The sequence below is a fragment of the Phytophthora sojae genome, assembly GCF_000149755.1.
Source record: "Phytophthora sojae unplaced genomic scaffold PHYSOscaffold_2, whole genome shotgun sequence".
NCBI classification, from domain to species: Eukaryota; Oomycota; class Peronosporomycetes; order Peronosporales; family Peronosporaceae; genus Phytophthora; species Phytophthora sojae.
The window spans coordinates 6,083,846-6,103,821 of NW_009258116.1; the positions used below are offsets into that span (position 1 = coordinate 6,083,846).

The 19,976-nt window shown below is 53.4% G+C and overlaps 5 protein-coding genes across 5 annotated transcripts; 2 read left to right on the forward strand and 3 right to left on the reverse strand.

The window, feature by feature from the left end:
• Positions 1–40: 40 nt before the first annotated feature.
• Positions 41–8,599, reverse strand: PHYSODRAFT_479612 (hypothetical protein; the record flags this gene model as incomplete). The annotated part of the gene is made up of 3 exons (XM_009521715.1): positions 41–2,184; positions 2,254–3,752; positions 3,879–8,599. 3 exons carry the CDS (start codon positions 8,597–8,599, stop codon positions 41–43), a joined length of 8,364 nt encoding a protein of 2,787 aa, XP_009520010.1.
• Positions 8,600–9,175: 576 nt separating this feature from the next.
• Positions 9,176–9,890, reverse strand: PHYSODRAFT_296704 (hypothetical protein; the record flags this gene model as incomplete). Its single annotated transcript, XM_009521716.1, has 2 exons — positions 9,176–9,580; positions 9,675–9,890. The coding sequence occupies 2 exons, from the start codon at positions 9,888–9,890 to the stop codon at positions 9,176–9,178; spliced, it is 621 nt and encodes a 206-aa protein (XP_009520011.1).
• A 606-nt stretch (positions 9,891–10,496) lies between these two features.
• Positions 10,497–13,493, forward strand: PHYSODRAFT_296705 (hypothetical protein; the record flags this gene model as incomplete). Its single annotated transcript, XM_009521717.1, has 5 exons — positions 10,497–10,913; positions 10,968–11,305; positions 11,519–12,138; positions 12,190–12,588; positions 12,727–13,493. 5 exons carry the CDS (start codon positions 10,497–10,499, stop codon positions 13,491–13,493), a joined length of 2,541 nt encoding a protein of 846 aa, XP_009520012.1.
• A 1,411-nt stretch (positions 13,494–14,904) lies between these two features.
• Positions 14,905–16,948, forward strand: PHYSODRAFT_325810 (hypothetical protein; the record flags this gene model as incomplete). Its single annotated transcript, XM_009521718.1, has 3 exons — positions 14,905–15,981; positions 16,063–16,209; positions 16,277–16,948. 3 exons carry the CDS (start codon positions 14,905–14,907, stop codon positions 16,946–16,948), a joined length of 1,896 nt encoding a protein of 631 aa, XP_009520013.1.
• A 43-nt stretch (positions 16,949–16,991) lies between these two features.
• PHYSODRAFT_325811 (hypothetical protein) lies at positions 16,992–19,436 on the reverse strand (the record flags this gene model as incomplete). The annotated part of the gene is made up of 9 exons (XM_009521719.1): positions 16,992–17,153; positions 17,195–17,323; positions 17,636–17,875; positions 18,020–18,190; positions 18,232–18,543; positions 18,761–18,979; positions 19,060–19,146; positions 19,194–19,256; positions 19,338–19,436. 9 exons carry the CDS (start codon positions 19,434–19,436, stop codon positions 16,992–16,994), a joined length of 1,482 nt encoding a protein of 493 aa, XP_009520014.1.
• Positions 19,437–19,976: the final 540 nt, after the last annotated feature.

The following is a 19,976-nucleotide window of genomic DNA, read 5'->3' on the forward strand; positions in this document are numbered from 1 at the left end:
TATGTTTTTTTCCCACAAAATCTCGACCATTGTCAATATACTATCCCTCATCTTCACCCCCACTGCCATCGTCTTCTTCCTCTTCATCCTCCTGAATTGCTTCGTTCTGAGTATTTGCATTCCCGCCTGGCGAAGTGGCCATCGCTCCTGCACGCATCGCTCTCCACCTTTTCAAGATCGCAGATCTCGCTGACTGCTCAATGACCCACTGCCAGTCCTTTCGAGTGACCACTCCACACACTTGTGGGGCTCGCTTCTGCAGTAGCGGGAACTCGTGCGCAAACCAGCGCATGAACTCGTCCATGGAGATGCCCCCGGGGCCGTCGCTGTCCATCATCGCAACCACATCCGCTACTTCCTCCTCATTCAACGGAACGTGCAGCCGAGTGATCAGCGCAGCCGTGCGCTCTCGGGACAATTCCCCACTCCCAGCGTCGTCCAGCAACTCGAACAAGTCCCCGACATCTTCTCGCAGTGCCTCGTCACGAGGAAGACGAGCTCGTTCTTTCTCCAACTCTCGGCGGTGGCGCCACATGAGCTCCTCCTCCTTCTTAACCTGCTCTCGACCCACCTTGCTGCCCATGTAGTCCTGGAATGACCCGAACGCTGCCATATCCGTCCGCCACGCTCCACCCGCTAGGTTCTCATTCCTTACGACAGACGGAGATCGACCCATAGCCCCAACGTTCTGCGACGCCGACAGCAACTGGGCCGTAAACCGCTGGGGTCGAGACCCCTTTGCTCGCTGGCGCTTCCGTCGGTACGCACGCTGGATCTTGACTGCCGCTCGGACCCATTTCATGAATAACACGCGACGACGAGCTAAATGCTGGCGGAAAGCGCACTGAATGACCAACGCAGCGTGGAACTCCCGTCGGCGCTTCTTGAGCTCAACCCGCGCCTGCGTCTGACGCACGAAACACTGCACCGTAGTCGCAGGAGCGTCGCCAAACTGACGGCGTTCACGTGCGAACTCCGTCTCGAGGTATTTCAGATATCGCACCACAGCCGACTGAGCCAGGAACAGGTCGAGTAGCGTATGCAGTGCCCATTGTGCCTCCGACTTGACTCCGGCAGGTTTGACGCTGTCCTCTGGATGCGGACCGAGCTCGTGGATCACGTTGTCGAAGCTTCTGAGCAGAGTGCGAGCACGACCGAGCGGGCCCCAGTTCTTCCTGTCTGTGGGGTCGAGTTGCAGCAGTTTGCGTCCAGCCTGAACGCGCAGATATTCCTTCAGCAGATCGGTTTTGTTGAGCGACATGATGGTGTCACGCTTCAAGGAGCATGCTACGAGGGCCACGCGAAGTAGCGCAGTCGTGGGCGTAGATGTTGTGTTTTCTGCGTCGTCTTTTGAGCTTGAGCTGCCGAATAGAGCGGTTAAAGCTTCCGAAGCGTTAGAGCGAGGGTCACGAGCTGTGCTCTGCGCTCCAGTGAGATACTGACGCATGGCCCCACCGAATAGCGCTTCGACCTCTTGAAATCTCGCTTGGGCTTGCTTCAGCAGCGATAAAACCAGAAATCCACCACCACCGCGATCGTTAGATAGCGAGGATGACGCATCCGAGCAGAAGCGTCTGGCGTTGACTTCTTCATCCCCTCGTGGTGGTTTGACTATCATCTCATTGGCAAGAGTATCTGCACGGCTTTTTACATGACGAGTGAGCTTCTCCACGGCGCTCACAGCTTGGATCGACTGCTTCTCGACTGTGAAGACGATGACGTCGTGGCGTCCTTGGAAGTCCAAAACTCGCAAAAACACATGCAACGACACGGTTTCGTGTCGAAGCTGCTGCGCTCGCGAAGGGGAGAGGGCCTTCAACTCTGCGGAGGATTTCATCAGTTGTTCCTGCTCTTTCGCCTTCTCTTCTTCCTCCTCTTTCTTCTTGGTTTTGCCATAGCGGAACAGCTTTTTGCCACTAAACATTGACATCGGTCCTTTACGTTTAGAAGGTTTGTCGTCAACCGCCTTCGACTTTGACTTGGATGAAAATCTCGTGGAATCTGTCGAGGGTTTGGCTGGGGGCGCTGGGAGGGCCTTCTTGGTCATGAATATCGTCAGTGGAGCGTTGGAGGCTTCGAATTGCCCTGCTTTCCTCTCAAGCTTCCCGCGTAGAGGCTGCCTGGGTGGAGTTTTACCTGGCTGCTGACTAAACAGCACCACCGGCTCGATATAGCTCGAGTCAGCTAGCCCTTTCGAAGCTGTCGACGTTGTCGAGCCAAATCCATCGTCATCATCAATCATTGTATCTTCACCTTGAGCTCCCGTTCCAGCCTCTGCTTGCTTCCTGTAGTCATAGCGCACGACTACACCGTCCCTGGCGTCCAGGTACTCCTGCAGCGTCATGAACAACTCGGTAGCGAAAGTTTCTAGAGCACAGGCGCGAAATACGTGCACGTAGGCGTCCGACACAACCGCAGCAAAGGCGAAGAAGTACTGCCGCTGGTAGTTCGTGAAAAACGCAGAGCTGTCTCCATAATCTGGTGGCATCATCTGACGCCGCAGCATTCGTGAACTGCTTCGACTTTCATTCGCCTTCGCGTCGTGGCTGAATACACATAGTGCAACCTTGGCGTCTCCATGTTGAGAGGTAGTCGACGCATCCAGCATCGTGGCGAGGCAGCCGCAGGTGAACATCCCGTGCTTCTCCGTCCCTTCCGCGGGCTGCATCCGGGCTCGACTCGAGTCCAAAGTGCGAGGTAAATTCGTCATGGGCAAGGAAATCTGAGCTTCCGAGTGGACTTCATGCTCGATTAGCGCTCGTTGACACCCGTTGACCGAGCAGAAATGCTCCGGTAGCGCCTTCATCCGTCGTCGAGTGCACGCGCGCTGCCAGGCTTCCAGGCGGAATGAAGCGGTGAAATCCTCCCCAAGTGTTAAAATTTGCTGCGAGTGCAGACTCACTAAATCACGGCGCAATCCATCCAGGATCGTTGTGTAGAATAGTCGGCAGTCGGAGTGAGAGCGAGTGGTTAGACTGCGTAGTCGATCGTAGCTCAGACGGTGGCGTGTCGACAGGATCGCGTCTTGCAGAGTGGACGCGCTCCTCTTCAAGAACGAGATGACGTCTGGCTCCACTACCTGCCGCTTGCCGGGGATAAACGCTTCTTGTCCCAAACTATCCGCGCACAATACGTAGTTGTCCCCCATTGGGACGCCAATGAACACTCGCTGAGCAGGTTTCGTAGTCAGTTGACGGACGGGAGGATTCTCACGAGATAAAATCACCACTGCTGGCTTTTGCATCTTGAGGCACTGAACCACCGTCAGAGACAAATTCTCCTCTTCCTCGAGGTTGATGGCAACATCCTTCATACGACTTTGACTGGAGGCGGCGACAAAGCGGAGTTGAAGGTGAGATACTCGGCTCTTGCTTCGGTCAGTGAGCTCTCGCTGGCCTAAGTACGCATCGGCGTTGTCTCGACTCATTGCCTGAGCTAACGTTTCCATCGCACTCGGTAAGACGGTAGCATGCATCGTATCCACCGCCTCTGCAGACGGCAAGGCATCAAGTGATGAACACAACACTTGAACCCTGCGCTCTGCCAGTCGCCTTGCCACGATCCCCTCCACCCGAACATTCACCATCTCAATCAGAGAGTTTACCAGCGGTAGAATCGAGAGTAGAAACTCCTCGTCGTACATCCAAGTTGCTCCCTTAACGCGACGTAGAACAAGAACCGTCGGTACCAGCGCGGCCTCATCATTGCCCACATCCCGAGTCGGCGAGCAGTGCACGACCAGAGTCTCGGGGCTTCCAGGCAATTGATGAACTAGATTGTCGCTACCGTTTGCCTGAGATAGTCGGTCGTCCAAACTCTGCGTTATCAGAGCCTCCTCCGCTTCATTCCTCTCCGTTGAGTCATACTTACTGTTTGACCGCCTCATGGAAGCCAGCAGTGCCTTCTTCGTCCAGTGTCCATTGCTACCATTACGCTCGAACCGGACTGCTTCCATGACAAAGACAGCGAGAAGGTTGTGAGAAATTATGCCTAAAACCTCTGCAAACAGCACCTGGAACGTCGTTCGGTTGCCGTGGAACAGCGTTGGCAGCAGCTTCCGCGCGACATTTGCCGCCATGGTGCGGATGTTTTCTCCTAGGAAGTTGGCAACTTTCTCCAGGAACGCCACGACGCCATCTTCAGGGAACGAAGGGGAGAAGACTCCGCCTGCAGCTCCAGAGAACGTGTCCACGGATAAAACCCCGACGAATGGGATTGGGATGCAGACAAACGGTCCTTGTGGACTCTCAGCGCGTCCAAAGTACTTCAGCTTCTGGCCGTGTTCCGTATCGTGCTGCTGGAGAACTCTCTGCTGCTTAAAGTACTGCTGCAGCTGTGGGATCACAATCGTCCGCTGGCTCGCAAACGCCCGGAAGGACAAACTCTGATGCGTATCGACCGTCTTCTTGTCCATTTTGCTGTTGGAGGACGCGCAGATGAAGCGGATGCGCTCGCACAGGGGGTCCACAAGTCCGATATAGGCGTCCACACCATTGAGGGCATTCTCAATGTTCTGAATGACTAGATGCGGAAGGTACAACGATACGGTACCAATGGAACTGGAGGTCGGCTTGAAATTCTCACACGCGGACATCACGCGGACCAGAGCCTCGTCACGAAGAAGCTGGCGCTCTTGAACAGTTCGCTCCCGAATGACGGTGAGGACCTCAGCGAAACTTTGCCCAATTTTACGTAAGAAATCGACCACTCCCAGTTCTGGCTGCTGCTCTTGGGACTCCTGTTCATATGATTCCATGTTGTCCAGCGCGAGAATGCCGAGATTCCCAACCGGAACAGCAATAAACGGCCACTTGCGAGTTTCAATCGGCTCGTTCGTAAAGTACCGGAGCCTTTTGAAGTAGGAATTGCCGTCACTTTCTTCGTTTGCAACATCTCGACTGGTAACGACGATGGGGATTTGCTTCTCCAGCGCGAGGAAGCTCACGCCATGACCATGTTTCAGCTTCTTCCCAGCCATAACGCTCGCCTTCGAGGCGCTAGTGTACCGCAGGATCCGCAGCGCTGGCTCCCACATCCCAAAGTAGACGTTGGGCGAATTCAGGCTCCGTTCAATGAGAAAGATGGTATCTCGCTGTAATTGAAGCAAGCACTCGACTTCCACTTCTTTGGCTGGAGCAAGCTTGTGTTGATAGCGTCCACCTCGAATGACGAAAGTTCTTTGGGATAACTCCGCATACTCACCCGTCAGTGCCTTCTGGCACATATCTCGGAACTGACCGAGAGCCGCCACTCGGTCACGAGAGCGTCTAACCCGCTCTTGCAACGCTGACATGTACCTGGACGTGATGCTGGCGACGCGTTGCAGGTAAATCTGGTCGCAAGTTGCGTGGAATTGAGGTAGCGCAGTGACGGTGAAGAACATCTTGAACGACGGTCGAGCCATTGCGTGGACGTCCGAGTACATACAAGAAGATGTCCCGAGGAACAACTTCATCGCGTGTGCGATGTATTTTGTGCTCGACAGTCGATCCACTTCAGGAACGAAATCTTCTCTAAGAATCAACGGTCCATCCCCAGCGTCATTCAGCAACAGAAAATATTTATCCGCCGTTTGTTTCTCGAAAAGTTTCGCTTTCTCCGTTTCAACCGCAGATCGGCGGGGAGCGTTGGCGGCGGCGTCTCGCTCTTCCGCCATCAGTTGTTGATACCTCTCTACTGCCTTTTGGTGCTCTTCCTCGTCTTCTCGGATTGCAGCCAACAGTTTGATCACATTATCTGCACTTTGTTCTCCGTCTGGACTCAGTCTCTGTAAGTGGTGCACGATTGTATCCGTGCAGAGCTCCCTCCATCGGAACGCCATCGGCCGCACGACGTTGAATAACCACGAGCGAGCTTGCTCCCTTTCCGTCTCTGAAAAGTCATACACAAGCGTAGTTTTCCCACGTACTCCGTCGATCTCGACCGCCCGAACCTTCCAGGCCCCAACCATGACGTCTTTCAGCGCGCGAGACGCATAGAATAGTAATTGCTGCGGGGACCGCAGGGGCTCCTGGCAGGCAAGTTGGATTTGGTGGAGGGCGTACGACCGCCTTTTGGCGTAAATGGCACTCGCTAGCAACTTGCTGAGAGGCACCAGGAACTCCAGAATCCCAGCCTCTGGATGGGCCTCATCGGGCCTCCCCTTTGGCACGTTCTGGAACGAATCCACGCTGAGCACTCCGACAGCGCAGTCTTCGTGGAACAGAGGCACGAAAATGAACGGAAATGCGTCCTCCATGGCTTCAGGCAGGCTGCGAAACACACCAAGGCGTTGTAATCTCGAGCGAAGGTCCGAAGTGGGTCCTACCACCAGCGGCTGCTTGAAGTCGAGGCATTTAAATGAGACTCCCTGGCCCCGGTTCAGTGCCCAACCGAGAATCGTGGACCCATTTCCCGTGAACGTGTATTTCAGCTGGGCACCGTCGGCTTGGAGCTCCGAGATCTGCACATGAACACCTGGTAAACTGTCAGCGATATCGTCGAATATGCCCGTAATAATGTCTTGAAGCGCGCGAAGAGCATCTCCAGACGGATTCAGGCCGATGGACTGAAATCGCTGCGAGTTCTTCGCTACAGCCAATTTGCGCTTCGAGTAGCGAGCTTCCCGACCACGGACGCATTGCAGGGCTTGCTCCGCTACAGCCACCGCCTGCTCTAAGAACTCCTGAAATTCTGGCACAGGATCATATCGAGCAGCAAAGTCGACCTCCAATGCGTACTTTACCGATTTGGGCCTGGACGTGTCGCGAAGTAGGAGTACCAATCCGTTGGGGTTGTCAATTCGGATAGCTACAGGCCCCGTATTAGCATCCTTTCCATAGTTTTGAGCTTCTAGGCGGTGGCACAGTTGTCGTAGCTGGAAATGCTTCGCGTTCATGTTTCGGATCGGCAAAAGCTGACGAAGCTGAGCCCAAGACACGGACTGGAGCGAGCGATCAGACCATGAAAGATGGTACGCTGCGTTTTCGTATGGTAAACTACTGTGTTGTGTTGACGCAGTCGAAGTCGTAGCATGTGGAAGGATGTTTATGATCCCTCCTCGCATTAGAGGGGCGTGACCCCCACCTCCGTCCTTCTGAGAATTTCGTATCACGTCTTCATTCTCCTTGTAAAGAGCCATCCGTCTCACCTTCCAGTTCTGTCCGTTGGCAAATGGTTCGATGCGATCCTCTGGAACAGCCGTACAGGCCACGGCATCTATCTCCCACTCATGTAATCTATCCGAAGATTTTTCATCTTTCTTCGTTGATAGTTTCCAAATTGCCACTCTCTCCAAGGGCTCCATCGATCGAGTAATAGCGCGGATCAGTACGTCGTACACATCGTACGCTGTACACGCCGGGTTACGGGTAACGTTGGCAATCTCTTGAATCCAATGAACACGGCGGTAGGTATCGAGGAATCGACCCGAAACTTTGGCCACTCCATCCAGAAACTCGAGCGCATCGTCATCCTCAGTGAAAGGAGGCATGCGCTCATTGGGGTTTACCAAATGAATCTTACTGCCTCTCAGCAGGGAACGGATTATCTCCAGAAGTCGGTTCTTCGTAGCAACTTTAAGATGCTGGAAACTCGGTTTATGCCGAAGATCAATCTCCGTTAAGGTAAGAAACCGAGCGCCGTCAAACTTCGCCTTTTTGAGCTCCACCGCAGCATCGTTCAACCCCATCCGAAGTAAAAAGGCGTACAATGCCTCAACCGACATGGCCTGAGGGAGTAAACGGTGTGCTTTACGGCAGGCATCCACGGAGAGAACCCCGATTGCATTTCCAGCTTCGTCTTGATCGCCAGTTAAGATAGGGAAGCACGAGAATGGTCCAGTGGACGCTTCGTCACCAGCAAATCGGTGGATTTCGGTTGAGCTTAGGTCTGCCACGTCGTCCACGATGATGGCTTCTCGAGCAGCCATGGTTTGCATCGTAATACACACGGATCCTTGCTGTATCTGGTGATCTGACTGGTTATTCGACGTCTGAGGCTGCTCACTCTCCATGAATTGCTGCGGCGGGCACTCGATCGTCTGGTACAGCATCGAACTCTTTGCAGAACACGCAACGAATCTCACAACAGGAGTCGAAGAGGCTAAAGGTGGGCTCGGAAGAGGCTCGTACATCCCCAAGTAGAGGTCACAGTCACTTAAACAGCCTTGACAAACATTAACAATCTGGCGGTGGACTTGCACCAGCGTGGGGATCTTCACGTCGCCTCTATCGATAACACCACTTGAATTTGGAGCTTGGAGCTGCTTTACTATGGCGGTCACATCGTCAAAATATTTTTCCAGACCCCCCAGAGCACGGGTGAAGGTCATTCGAGCCGTGATCTCTCGCTCAATAGCGTTTGAGTAGAGGAATTGAGTCGGAGCTGGTGGTGGAGAGTGCGCCAGTAAATCCGCGACTAAATGGGCGCTTCGCGTCTGTCGGGCGCGTCGAACGAGCTCATGTTCCTCTTGGTTATCAGCTTCGTGCCCCAGGACTGGGTGTTCTACCTTGAAGTGATGCCGCAGGGGCTCTGCCACGAACGCGTAGCTCTCGGGCGCGTCACGACCGCTGTCGCTTTGTTTGCCATCGCCGATCTTTGCCGACCCCTTGCTCGCCATGACGCGTGACGCTTGACACGGAATCTAGCCGAATGGGTGGCCGCTGTTGGAGAAGGAAGAGCATGAATAGCGAGCAGCTTGGCAGCGGTCGCTCTGGGACCCAGGGTTTGGATTAGGTGCTTTTCGTATAAGGTAAACCCCACACGACGGCAGAACCACAGGAACAGGAACCTGCTACATCGCACAAACGATAAACACGAAGTGCAACTCGCGTGCTAGATCGTTATGTACCCTTGCAGCAGAGGCTCGCAAGACTGCGAAATGTTAGGCGCAACAGCCGGGGGACAAAGCTGTCAATATATTGCCGTCTCCATTCTTCTCGCGCGGTGCCCAATGTTCGTATATCACACCGCGATCGGCGTTGCTGGACACTGCTCACTATCCTACCACCACAATAGATTGATCTAGCAGATTTTGCTTGAAATGCCCAATCCGTTACCCGCCCATCTGCGACGTAGTCGGACTGCGATGTAGGACGAGCAGTTTCCCCGACAGAAGTAGACCGACCGGTTGTTGAAAAGGTTTCGTCGTTCAGAAACCACCCGCCCGCCCAGGCCCATTCGGAATTCTTCCTACTCAAGTTGCATGGGCATCTGCAACGCCAAACCCACCAGCGGTGGAGGGGATGGAGGAGGAGGAGGAGGGAAGCAGGACAGAACCCGCGGAAAGGTGAACAACGCTCGCGGTGCCAAGCGGACGGACAACAGCGGGGATGGCGCGGCAGTGAGTAGCGACTACGCCACGTACGCCGACTTCGGCGGCGCTGGGGGTGATGAAGGAGGGCATCATGGGCATCATGGGCATCATGGGCATCATGGGCACCACGGACATGACGGACACGACGATGGAGGCCACCATGGTGGTGGGGACGATGGGGGAGGTTGGGACGGTGGAGGCGACGGCGGCGGTGATGGAGGCGGCGATTGCGGTGGTGATGGCGGTGGTGGGGGCGACGGTGGGGGCGGAGGAGGAGATTGATCGCTAGTTGCCATCTAGCGGCAGCGATCCATCAATGCATTCGACTCAATACTACTTCAAATAAACCAAAAATCGTAGAGCGCCCAATAGACCTTACCTTTGATTGATTGACTTGATGTAAGAACTCGAGGCAAGTCAAAAAGTGGCAACTCCCCAGCTTCATTTCCGATTTTTTCTGCGATAGAGCGACAATGCCGATCTTTGAACTAGTGACGGCTGCGTTAGCTGACTTGGAGGAGTTTGAGAAGGAGTGCGCCATCACGGAGTGGAAACCTGGATCTGTGAATATCATTCCTCTCATTTGCGAATTCATGAAGAAATTGGGTGAATGCACGGAGACGGGGAAATCTTCTGGAGAGCAGAGGAGAAGCAGCTCGTCTCTCTACTGATAAAGGCGTGGTTTCAAGGGTCTCCAGGAGTTGGCAAGTCGGTGCTGACGTGTATGTTGGCCTTCTATCTGGCGACGAAGCGGAGGAAAAGTGTGTTTTTGTACCGCAAGATAGCGGGTGCGGGCCTGGATAATTGCATTTTGTATCTGAAGCACGACGGCGGCAAAGTTGAATATTTCTACGACAACAAATGCAACGAGCAGAAGGCGATAGAGATTTATGATGAATTGATCCGTCAGCACGACGGCATTGAGAATCCGTAGCTGTTGCTGGATGGATTCCGTTGGAGTGATCTCCCTGGATTCTCTGATCGAATCAAACTATTGGTGACGTCACAGCAGGTGCTGCTGAAGTCAAGCGACTTCGAGCATGCAATTTGTTGCCTGCTTCCAGGCTGGAAAATCCAAGATATTTTCCACGTAGGGAAAACGATTTTTGAGTTTAAGGACGAAGAGATCCGACGCCGATTTTACTTTTCAGGCAGCAGCGTTCGAGAGTTCCTCAGACCCAAGGCGCTGCTCCAACTCGCAATGGATATCGCCGTGGATTGCGTGGAAGACGCGTCTGAGCTTCTTTCACGCAGTATCGAAAGCTGCGGGAACCAGTCGGATCTCTTGCGCCGCACATTTGTAAAGACAGCCCCGAGATACGAAGCACTGGATGAACAGGACGCGGACAGGAACGAGTTTCTTCCTCTCTTTTCACGGTTCTACTGGGAGCACGTTGTCGACTCGGAGTATGCTGTCATGGCTCTGTCGCCGAGATTCCCGTCGAAATCGCTGCGTCAAATCTACCGCTGGGCGAATGACGTTGGACATGAGTCACTGGCTGGACGTAGCTTCAAACTCTATCTTCATCACCTGGCATACAACAGTCAACTTGCAATTGTTGCGGGAAACTATGATAAAGGTGAAGGCCAAGCGACTGAGGTTGTGCCAGTTCCGATGGTATAGTTGAATTTACGCGAGGGTGGAGTACGATGCAGTGGAACTAATGTTCAGTACCCGACGTGTTTGGAGGAATGGCGCGATAATGACAGCGCTACCTACTGGTATCCTGCTTGCTCCGACTTCGGCAGCATTGACGCAATTGTGAAATTGAAGACTGACCATGGTATGAACCAAGTGGCGTATCTTCAATTGGCGGTTGCTACAGAAATTCCCATTGATGCTACGGAGCTGGAGAAGCTAAACGCGATATTTTGGACAGCAGAGATCAAGAAGGCTGGAGTCACGGTACCACCGATCTACATTGCAGTTTGCCCGGACCTGGAGGCGAGTCGGGCCTTGATGCTCAGCTCTCAGCAAGACGTTTTAGCGGCACGGGAGATCTGCGGCGTGTGTGTGGGCTACTACAAAAAAGCGTATTATACAGCTGTAATCGAAGACGTGTATGAAGATGGAATACCCATGCCCCCCTCGAAGAAATTTTAGTAGCTAGTCACAGTCCATGTCGGATTCCATCAACGCCCTAACGACCAATGAAAAATGATAACGTTAGTGGACCTCACAACTCCATTTCACCGTTTATCTTAAGTGCCGCTGTGCTACAGGATGCCAGGCTACGAAGGCGGCATCGCCATGGTGAAGATCCCCAGGAATCATACCGTGGCCGACTTGCAGAAAATGATAAAGGCCAAGTGCCCGACGTTTCTGCAATTTATCGAGTCTGACCAGCTCATGCTGTTCTTGGCGAAGTTCGACGGCAAGTGGATGCCCATCCGTGGCCCGGAAGTGAACGCCATGTACGCTGGAGACATCCCAGAGCGAGTGGCCGAAATCCTCACAAACCCAGCTAAGATGCTTGCGCCGGAGCAGAAGATTGGGGACTTGTTTTCCGACGTCCGGATCTCGGACATGGAGGTTCACTTCCTTGTGAAGCTTCCACCGACACTTCCTCCTCCCGATCCACTGCAGGAACTCCCTTGGAAACTCGGAGTCAACGAGGCGAGATGCGGTGGAGAACTTGAGCGCTTTCGAGCTGTGGGCCAGCGACTTAAGAGCTACCCGGACGTTCAACGTATGGAAACCGCGATTGCGAAGCTTACCGAGTCGAATACGTTCCTCACTCCGTTTGTTGTTCTGGAGACCTCCACTGGCACTGGGAAGACGCAGATGGCGTTTAACCTGGAGGCCAGTGGACGATTCGACGTTGGCGTCTCCTCTTCAAGAAGTAGAGCAGGCTATCTACAAGGCATTTTACAATCGTGACGTAGCTTTAAAGGGTGTCTTGAGCAAGACTTCCTACGCCTGAAAGCTGGGAGTATTCGGGTGATGCAGCAGTTCGAGAAGTTGCACTTGTATGGCTTCGTCGCGGCGGCTCTGACAGGGGAAGATAGATTTACGAGTCCTGATTCGCGCTCGGACGTGGAAGAAGCTCTCCAGCAGCGTCAACGGGAAGGAGCGAAGCCCTGCGTCTTCTTTCTCGACAAGTTTCCATGTGTTGACGATGGCTTCACGGACTCTGGTGTGGGCGATCTACCGCTGCGGTATCGGTGTATGAGCAATGTTTTCCGGCCCTTTGGTCTACCGGTTGTGCTTAGTACAAGCAGTGAAGCGCCCCGGCAGTGTGTTTCACTTGGCGACAGATTCCAGGGTGTGGACAGCGAGTCGTCCTTGTGCTGTGTGTTGGTGACTTCGCTTCCCCCCGTTGACATGGACGACGAAATGTCGAGCATGAAGCTGCCAGCAGAGATTCGGCGAATTATCAAGCACAGTCGCCCCTGATTTGCTGAGGAGGCGATAAACTTCCTCCGCTCAGGTCATTTCAGCGGTGGAGAATGGGTGGAGAGTCTGAGTGCGCTAGTCGAATTCTTGGCTCCAAAACTGAGGCGAGTCAAAAACTGCCGGTCGCATGAATTCGCGGTTGGCCAGCTCGCTTTACTTTTAGGCGGAACTTGTGCCGAGATGGACGAGAGTATGAGCTTAGTTGACGGCCATTATGCTCGTATTGGAGAAACCGGACCGCTGGAGCTCTCGCGCATGGAGGAAGGGGTGCTGCTACACAATGGGAGCCCATATGTATGTCATTTCAGCTTCTCAGAACCTGAACGTGATATGCTTCTACATCTAACGCTGCTAAGTGGGGTGGACAGCCAGGATGGTGTCAAGTTTCAACCGCTGCCTGCACCAGTGGATCAATTGCTGCGTGACAAGGACGTTCAAAAGCGTCTGGGTCTGAAATGTACCCGGGATCGATTAGACAGCAACATTCTGGTTGCAAGCGTGGTCCACGCCAGTCGGAGAGGAGGCGTTCGTGGTTTGACGCTGCCGAAGTTCTTGGGTGGACTGCTATACAACCTTTGCGTTCGCGACACATTGGAGACGATGGAGCTGCCCTGCGATGGAAAGCGCTCCGATGTCAACCAACTAGTGATACCGTTTCTGTCGTCTTTGGACGCGCAGTGGCCCATTTTGTTTCTGAACGATATGGAAGGTGGCGGTCTCGAATTCGCCAACCTCTCCTGTGTCGACGGCGCCGAAGATATTGACGTGCACTTTATGACTCATCTGGAACCATTTCCGTGACGTGCAAACAGCAATGTGAGGTGGCGGATTTCGCGCGTTTGAAAGAAATTCTGGAGACTGCACCACCACAACCAATGATGCACTTGGTGGCGGTGAAGAAACTGGATTCATCCTTGTTTGACTCTCGAGGGGTTGAGGATTTCTTGTTGTGCGGAGGCACGGCGTTGACGCAGGGATCCCGAAAAATACATATTCAATTCAATATATATTTTTTGGTGGCAATAATTTATTTCCCGAACATGCGAAAGAAACACCAATATTTATTTTTGCTTGGTGTCCAAACACTTGCTTAAAGTATGCATATATGTAATACAACTCCCCAATATCAAGTAAAATAATTTATTTTTTGATGTTGACACATTTCAAAAATTACGTATTTCAGCTCTACAGCAAAAATCAGTATATATTGTATTTTCGGGATCCCTGTGTTGACGGGTATATATTCTATCTCACGTCGGTCGGCCAAGAAGCATTTGAGCAGAGCAGCTGGGGGTGGCGCCAAGTTCGTTACCTTCATCGAATGTGGGGAATAGCGAGGCTAGTGGAGCTCGCTGGCGCTCTTGGTATGACCATGCAGGAGAAGTGGTGGAGGATTGTTTTTTTCGTCAAGTATTTTGCTTATCGTGACGCGAATAATGAACAGTGAATGTTGCGTTATGGCCTCGTTTGATCCTTGTCAGCTGATGTTGTATTCGGCGAAGTTCGACGGTGAATGGATCCCCAAGGACGCTGCGTACGGGGTTAGTAACCGCGTTCGTCAAGGACCTGAACAGCGTACTTCTCACTCCAAAGAATGTTGGAGATTTATTTTCCGACGTTCAGGGTGAGTTCACACGTGGTTATCCATGTCCTAGTGGAGGTGCTACCACCACAGTGATGGCATGCCTGATTCGCAGGTGACCGGACTATCTTCATCTTCGCACACGCAGCGTTATCGACTAATGATCAAAAAATCAAAGGAAGAATAATTCGTCATGCCTTAAGCGAGAGAATCATGCAAGGTTTTGACCCTCCGTGGCCAGTTCGTTCTCGGTCAATCAGCACCCGTTCCAATGATTGTCTCAACTCGCACCACAACCGAATTATCCTGGCGCACAGCAAGAAAAGCTACGAATGGAATTCCAACCCCACTTTTCGGACGGCAAGTAGCCTTTTGGCGGGAAGGGCGAGCCTCATGAAGTGCCCGTTCCAACCGGTGCTGGCTGTGTTGCAGTCAGTGAAATTCTCGCCTTGGCCCATACGCACGCAGGTGAATACTCGTTTGGTGGCGTAGCTGAGACGCTACCAGCCTTTCCAGGACTTTCCGTCAAGGGCGTGGGGATGGTATCACTGCCGCTTCTTGCCGAGCAAGCGGAGAAAGTCATCACGCAATGTGAAAAGTCTCCTTTCGGTCACAACATGGACACGGAAGATGGACGAGCGCGTTCGCAGAAGTTGGCAGCTCCAACCGGATCAAATCGAGATCAAGAATCCGTCGTGGCAGACCGGAATGGACCAATTATCTGTTAGTATCGCCAGTCGACTTGGATGCAAGGGGATTCCTCTACGCTGCGTGCTGTACAAAGTGCTCGTGTATGGAGAAGGGGGCCATTTTCTCAAGCACCAGGACACTGAAAAGGAGGACGGAATGGTCGCGACTCTAGTGGTGCAACCCCCGAGCACGCACGAAGGGGGCGACTTGGTCGTTTATCGAGGAGAAGAAGAGCTGCACCGCCATGACTTCGGGAAAATGGAAGGAACAGCGGCATTTTCCCCACACTATGCCGTCCATTATGCTGATGCAGAGCACGCGTTGGAAGAGGTGACGAAGGGGTTTCGCTTGGCTCTGGTGTACTCCATTTGCTTGCCAGACACGATGCGCCACCTGAAGAGGGATTCAAATACGACAATGTGTGATGAGCTCGCTGGTGTGATCAATGGAATGGAACCGCAAGAGAAGTCGTTTGCGATGTTATTATCGCACGAGTATACGAAGAAGAGTATTGGGGATTTGGGCTCTGGAGCTCTGAAGGGGATCGATGGAGCGAGGTTTCGAACTCTGGAGGAGGCAAATACCCGCGTTTCACCCGACAAGCAGCTGCGGTTCTTTCTTGCCAAGCTCTCGATCAAAATCGGCAATTGTCTTGACGAAGACAGGTGGCACATTTGGGACCACCAGCAAGCAATCCACTGGTACACCCCCAACGGGGAAGATTTTGGGCGCTGGGAGAACAAAAAGCTCGAGCAGAAGCTCAATTTTCTGAACCCTGGTCGTGAAACGTTCCTGCAGCTCTGGAAATCCTTTGGGAGCACCGACGACGTCTTCACGGGGAACGAGGGGCCGATCAAAATGACGAAGTACCACCGATTCGCGATAATTGCGTGGCCCGCCACTCGATACTTCGAAAACGTCATCAAGTTTATGTCTGCGGAGATAGCGGCCGAAGCATTCGTCTCGTGTGGGTCTGTGGATGCGGCAGTACTTCGCTCATTGCTCGACACCGCACGTGTGAAGCATTATTGGGGAAAGCCGGGAGCTCACTATGGGCAGATTCGAGCGACAGTGAGATTTTGTCGCTCTTTTTGTGAGTTGCTGGCGGGTGCGGGAGATCTGGAGCTGGTCAAGTTATTCTTCAGCGACTTTTGTCCTCAGCTAAGCGAACTGACGGGGAACGATACGCTCATCCCGTCAATTACTAAGATTGCGCGCGCCTTTGGCTGGAGTGATATTGGTGACGTGTTGCTGAATGTTCTTGGTAACAAGACTAAAAAAATACGAGCACAGAGGGCACCACGGACTCAAGGAGATGGAGCTGCTGCTCCTCGTGGCTAGCGGCTTGGACGATGCAAACGCTCAGAGAGCCCTGCTCCAAGTTACTATAGAGAAGGATTTTGTCTTACGCTCTACCAGAGCCGTCGAGTTTTACTGGAAGCACGTCGTCTGTCCTGGCGGCAAGAAAGTTGTTGCGACGGTGGCCAGCCAGATCAGCCAGAAGCAGCCAAGCGAGCTGGGTCCTTTTGTTGAGGTATTTTCGCAGTATATTGGTGACATCGATGCTCCAGAGAACGGAGTGCTGGAGGGAGTGGCCAAGAATCGTATCCAGTGGTTACGGAAGGAGATCAAGAAGCTCGATGTCCCATTCTCGTGGGAAATGCCCTATGCAGAGGAGCCGGAATTTCTTGAGATTGAGAGATTTCTACGTGGCCCCGAGCGATCGATGACGACCGTGGGGGTCGTTACTTTTACCGCGGGGGTGAATGAAGCCCAAGCCTTTGTTGACATGCGCGTACTGAAGGAAGCCTCGTACACGACGGAGATCGCTGGGGGCGAAGAGGATGTGTACGTGACAATTACGAAGACGCGCAAATGGTATGACGAATCTCGACTCCGACTGGCCCAGTATAAAATCGACGCAAGCACCAGGACAGTGGAAAAGAGGGCGCGAGGATTGCGACTCGTGTGGCCCAACCGCTGAGCGTGCACGACTGATGTGACTTTGCAACGCACCTACCTAGCGTCTACTTACTCAGTCCTGCATTGGTTATACTGAAGTAAATCCGATTAATGAAAATGATGATGCCGCCAACGTAGAAGATGGAGAGGTTCTTGAGGATGCGGAACAGCGTCAGCTTAACGCGCTTCATGGCCGAGCGCATGAACACTCGGTAGACGCTCAGCGACTTGATAACCAGTGCGCCGAAGATGGTAGTGAACCCCATACAGATGAGCACAGGCCGAATGCCACAGATAAATCGTAAGCTATGGCCGCTCCCGTGGTGAAGAAGCCACCGAACAGCATCAAGAGCAGCATTTCAAACTGCGAGCGTCGGATGATCGGCGCGTTGCGCTGCTTGAAGACGACGACGATGGGTGCGGTGAGCAGGACCACCACAATTAACGCTAGAACCGTGTAGTGGGACGATGGTCTTCACGACCTGACCACGCACTGGGCTGTCAATCGAGGATGATCAGAGCCAAGCTGGCGCAGGATAAGACCACGAGGTGGTTAGATTAGAGCAGGTATCCTAGTAGAGCTTGTAGGCGTATCTGAGGTCTATCTAACCTCCTCACTCTAGAACTTGAGAACAACCAAACAAGCAAGGAGTTCAAAGGAAGCGCCAGCTTCCCTTGTGACTGTGTTCATTCGAAACCCACTACAAACCGTCAGCGCAATAAACGTCGGTGATGAGGTGGGCATGTACTCGCAGTCGATCTGAACGTCTTCCGGCAAGGTGTCTCCTCCCGAGCACTCGGCTGAGTACTCTGGGTTGGCGTACGGGAACAGCCAGAAGTACGTCACGGTGCGGTGAGCATTGGAGTCGCATTCCGACACGTTGTAGTCGTAGAAGGTGGAGTCGCACTCGGGCTTCGCGTCCACCCAACCTACCCATATTCGGTGGTTCTCAAAGATCCAGTCACAACTTGTGACTCACAAGAGCGACTCGTCTCGATGGTCTCAGGGAGAGCGTCGACGCCTCCGTCGCAGTTGCATGGCAGAGGCGTCCCCTGGGCTCGGCGACTTCCAAGCGAATTGAATCTCGCGTACGCTGCTGTCGTTCTCGCAGCCCGAGACGTGGCTCTCGATGTGCTCTTCAAACTTACACAGAAGCAGTCGATCCACCCATTCGCTCCAGATGTCGTAGTTGGCTTTCACCCAGTTGCAGGCCGCGCGGAAGTACGGAGCTGGCTCGGTGTTGTCGGTCATAGCAACGTTGTACTTGCTCAAGAGATCGTTAATGTCTGTGTCCGACAGTCGACGTCGAGTGGTTTGTTGGTCTCCTTGTCGTAGACGTTCTCCCCGTAGTCGCCTGTTGATAGTTTAACCCTTGCGGGGTTGGTGCGTGGTTGGAATATGCGATCAAACAGCCCCTCGTGCGTGACGTGGAACATGTCAGGCTCCCAGTGGATAAAAACCACTGGCGTTTTGCTGGCTGCTGCGTCTGACGCGTACTTGTTGACTCCGTCGTATCCGATGAAGCAGAAGTAGGCGGGGATTCCAATGTTGGAGACTACAGACTGGAAGTAGCCTCGGTCGTATCCAGGCTTCATCATGGCGATCGCCAAGCAGCTCTCCCCAGCGAGTTCACGGTTAGTACACGCCTCGGATCTTTCACAATGGTTTAGGCAGCCCATAGTCCCATTTGGGCAGTAAGTTTCGGCAGGAGGGTAGTACGCTGAGTTAGACTTGAACGCAGCCACATCGAGTTTGCTGATAAGGACATCGCTCATCTCGTAGTGCATCCAGAAGCCGGGAAAGTAGAGGTGTAGCGTCGGCGCCCTCCGACACGAAGTCGTGCGTGGTGTAGACGCCAGTGAGGCCGAAGTACCCAACTCCTCCTACCAGATAGCTCTCGTTAAAGTACACTCGGAGCTTAGACATGGTGCTGGAGGTCCACGCTTCCGTGTTCAGGTGAGTGGGTGTGCAGACCCCAGTTCTAGCTGACGACATGCGCATCGTGATCTCTGCTGTAGGGCCGCCGTAGCTGAGAGATACTTTGTATCCAACCTGTTATCAACAATGATAACGCATTACATGAATCAGACACGTCATCAGACTCACCATGAGAGGTAGTTACAGCAGCTTACCACTTCTTCTGCGATGATGGCCGCCACCATTGACGACAGCGCGTGTGAGTCCCAGCCACCCATACCGATGACCAGAGTGCCATTCACCTCGCCTCGAGTTGAGCCGTCAGAAGCTGGTCGGCCCCATAGAAAACTTGGCCTTTGGTCATGCACTCGTCCGTGTAGGCGGTCCCTGCCGCTGTCCGAGGGTCTTCAACCTGAAGGAAGCCAAGCCACAGAGAGCCCCGTTAGGTCCAGACGTATCCTACGCTATGTAGTAGCAAAGCTGCTTGCCGCACTTGATACCGCGGATACTTGAGCGCGGTCTGCATGAAGGGGCGAACGAGGCGGCCGCTGGAGTCGCGCTCTTGGCTGGACACGTTCATGTTTGCTTCCATGGTCTCCACCCACGCCGAGTCCAGACAAGAGCCCAGGAATCGGTTGGGTCCGAGAGGATACGCTCCAGCGACGACGTCGTCTGTGCGCCCGTTGCTGCTTTGCTGAGCTCCAGAGCACGGGCATTTCCTCCACAGCCTGTGTCATGGATGGACTGGAACACTCCTCACCCTCGCCAGTAGCAGAATATGCGAGCATACATCGTTGGTCTATTGTTTGTGTCGGGTGTGATCAGACTTTGGTAGTGCTGGAAGCTGGAACGAAACCTTTGGAGGCCGATGCGTTAATCACACATTCCGCGCGTTGGTAGAACCAAACTCGCCATTACAACTAATAATCTTGATAGAAAGTCATGGTCATCGCCGTCTAGTACGTTGGAGGCAGCGGTATTAGCCTTGTACCCCCCGCCTCCCATGGCTTGCGACTTGGACCCCTACGCGGATTGTACGACGCAATGCATACACCCAAGCTCTCGTATGAGCCGAGGTTGGTATGATAGTGCAGCATATACATATACTACATGCAGCCGCTCGCTCATGTGT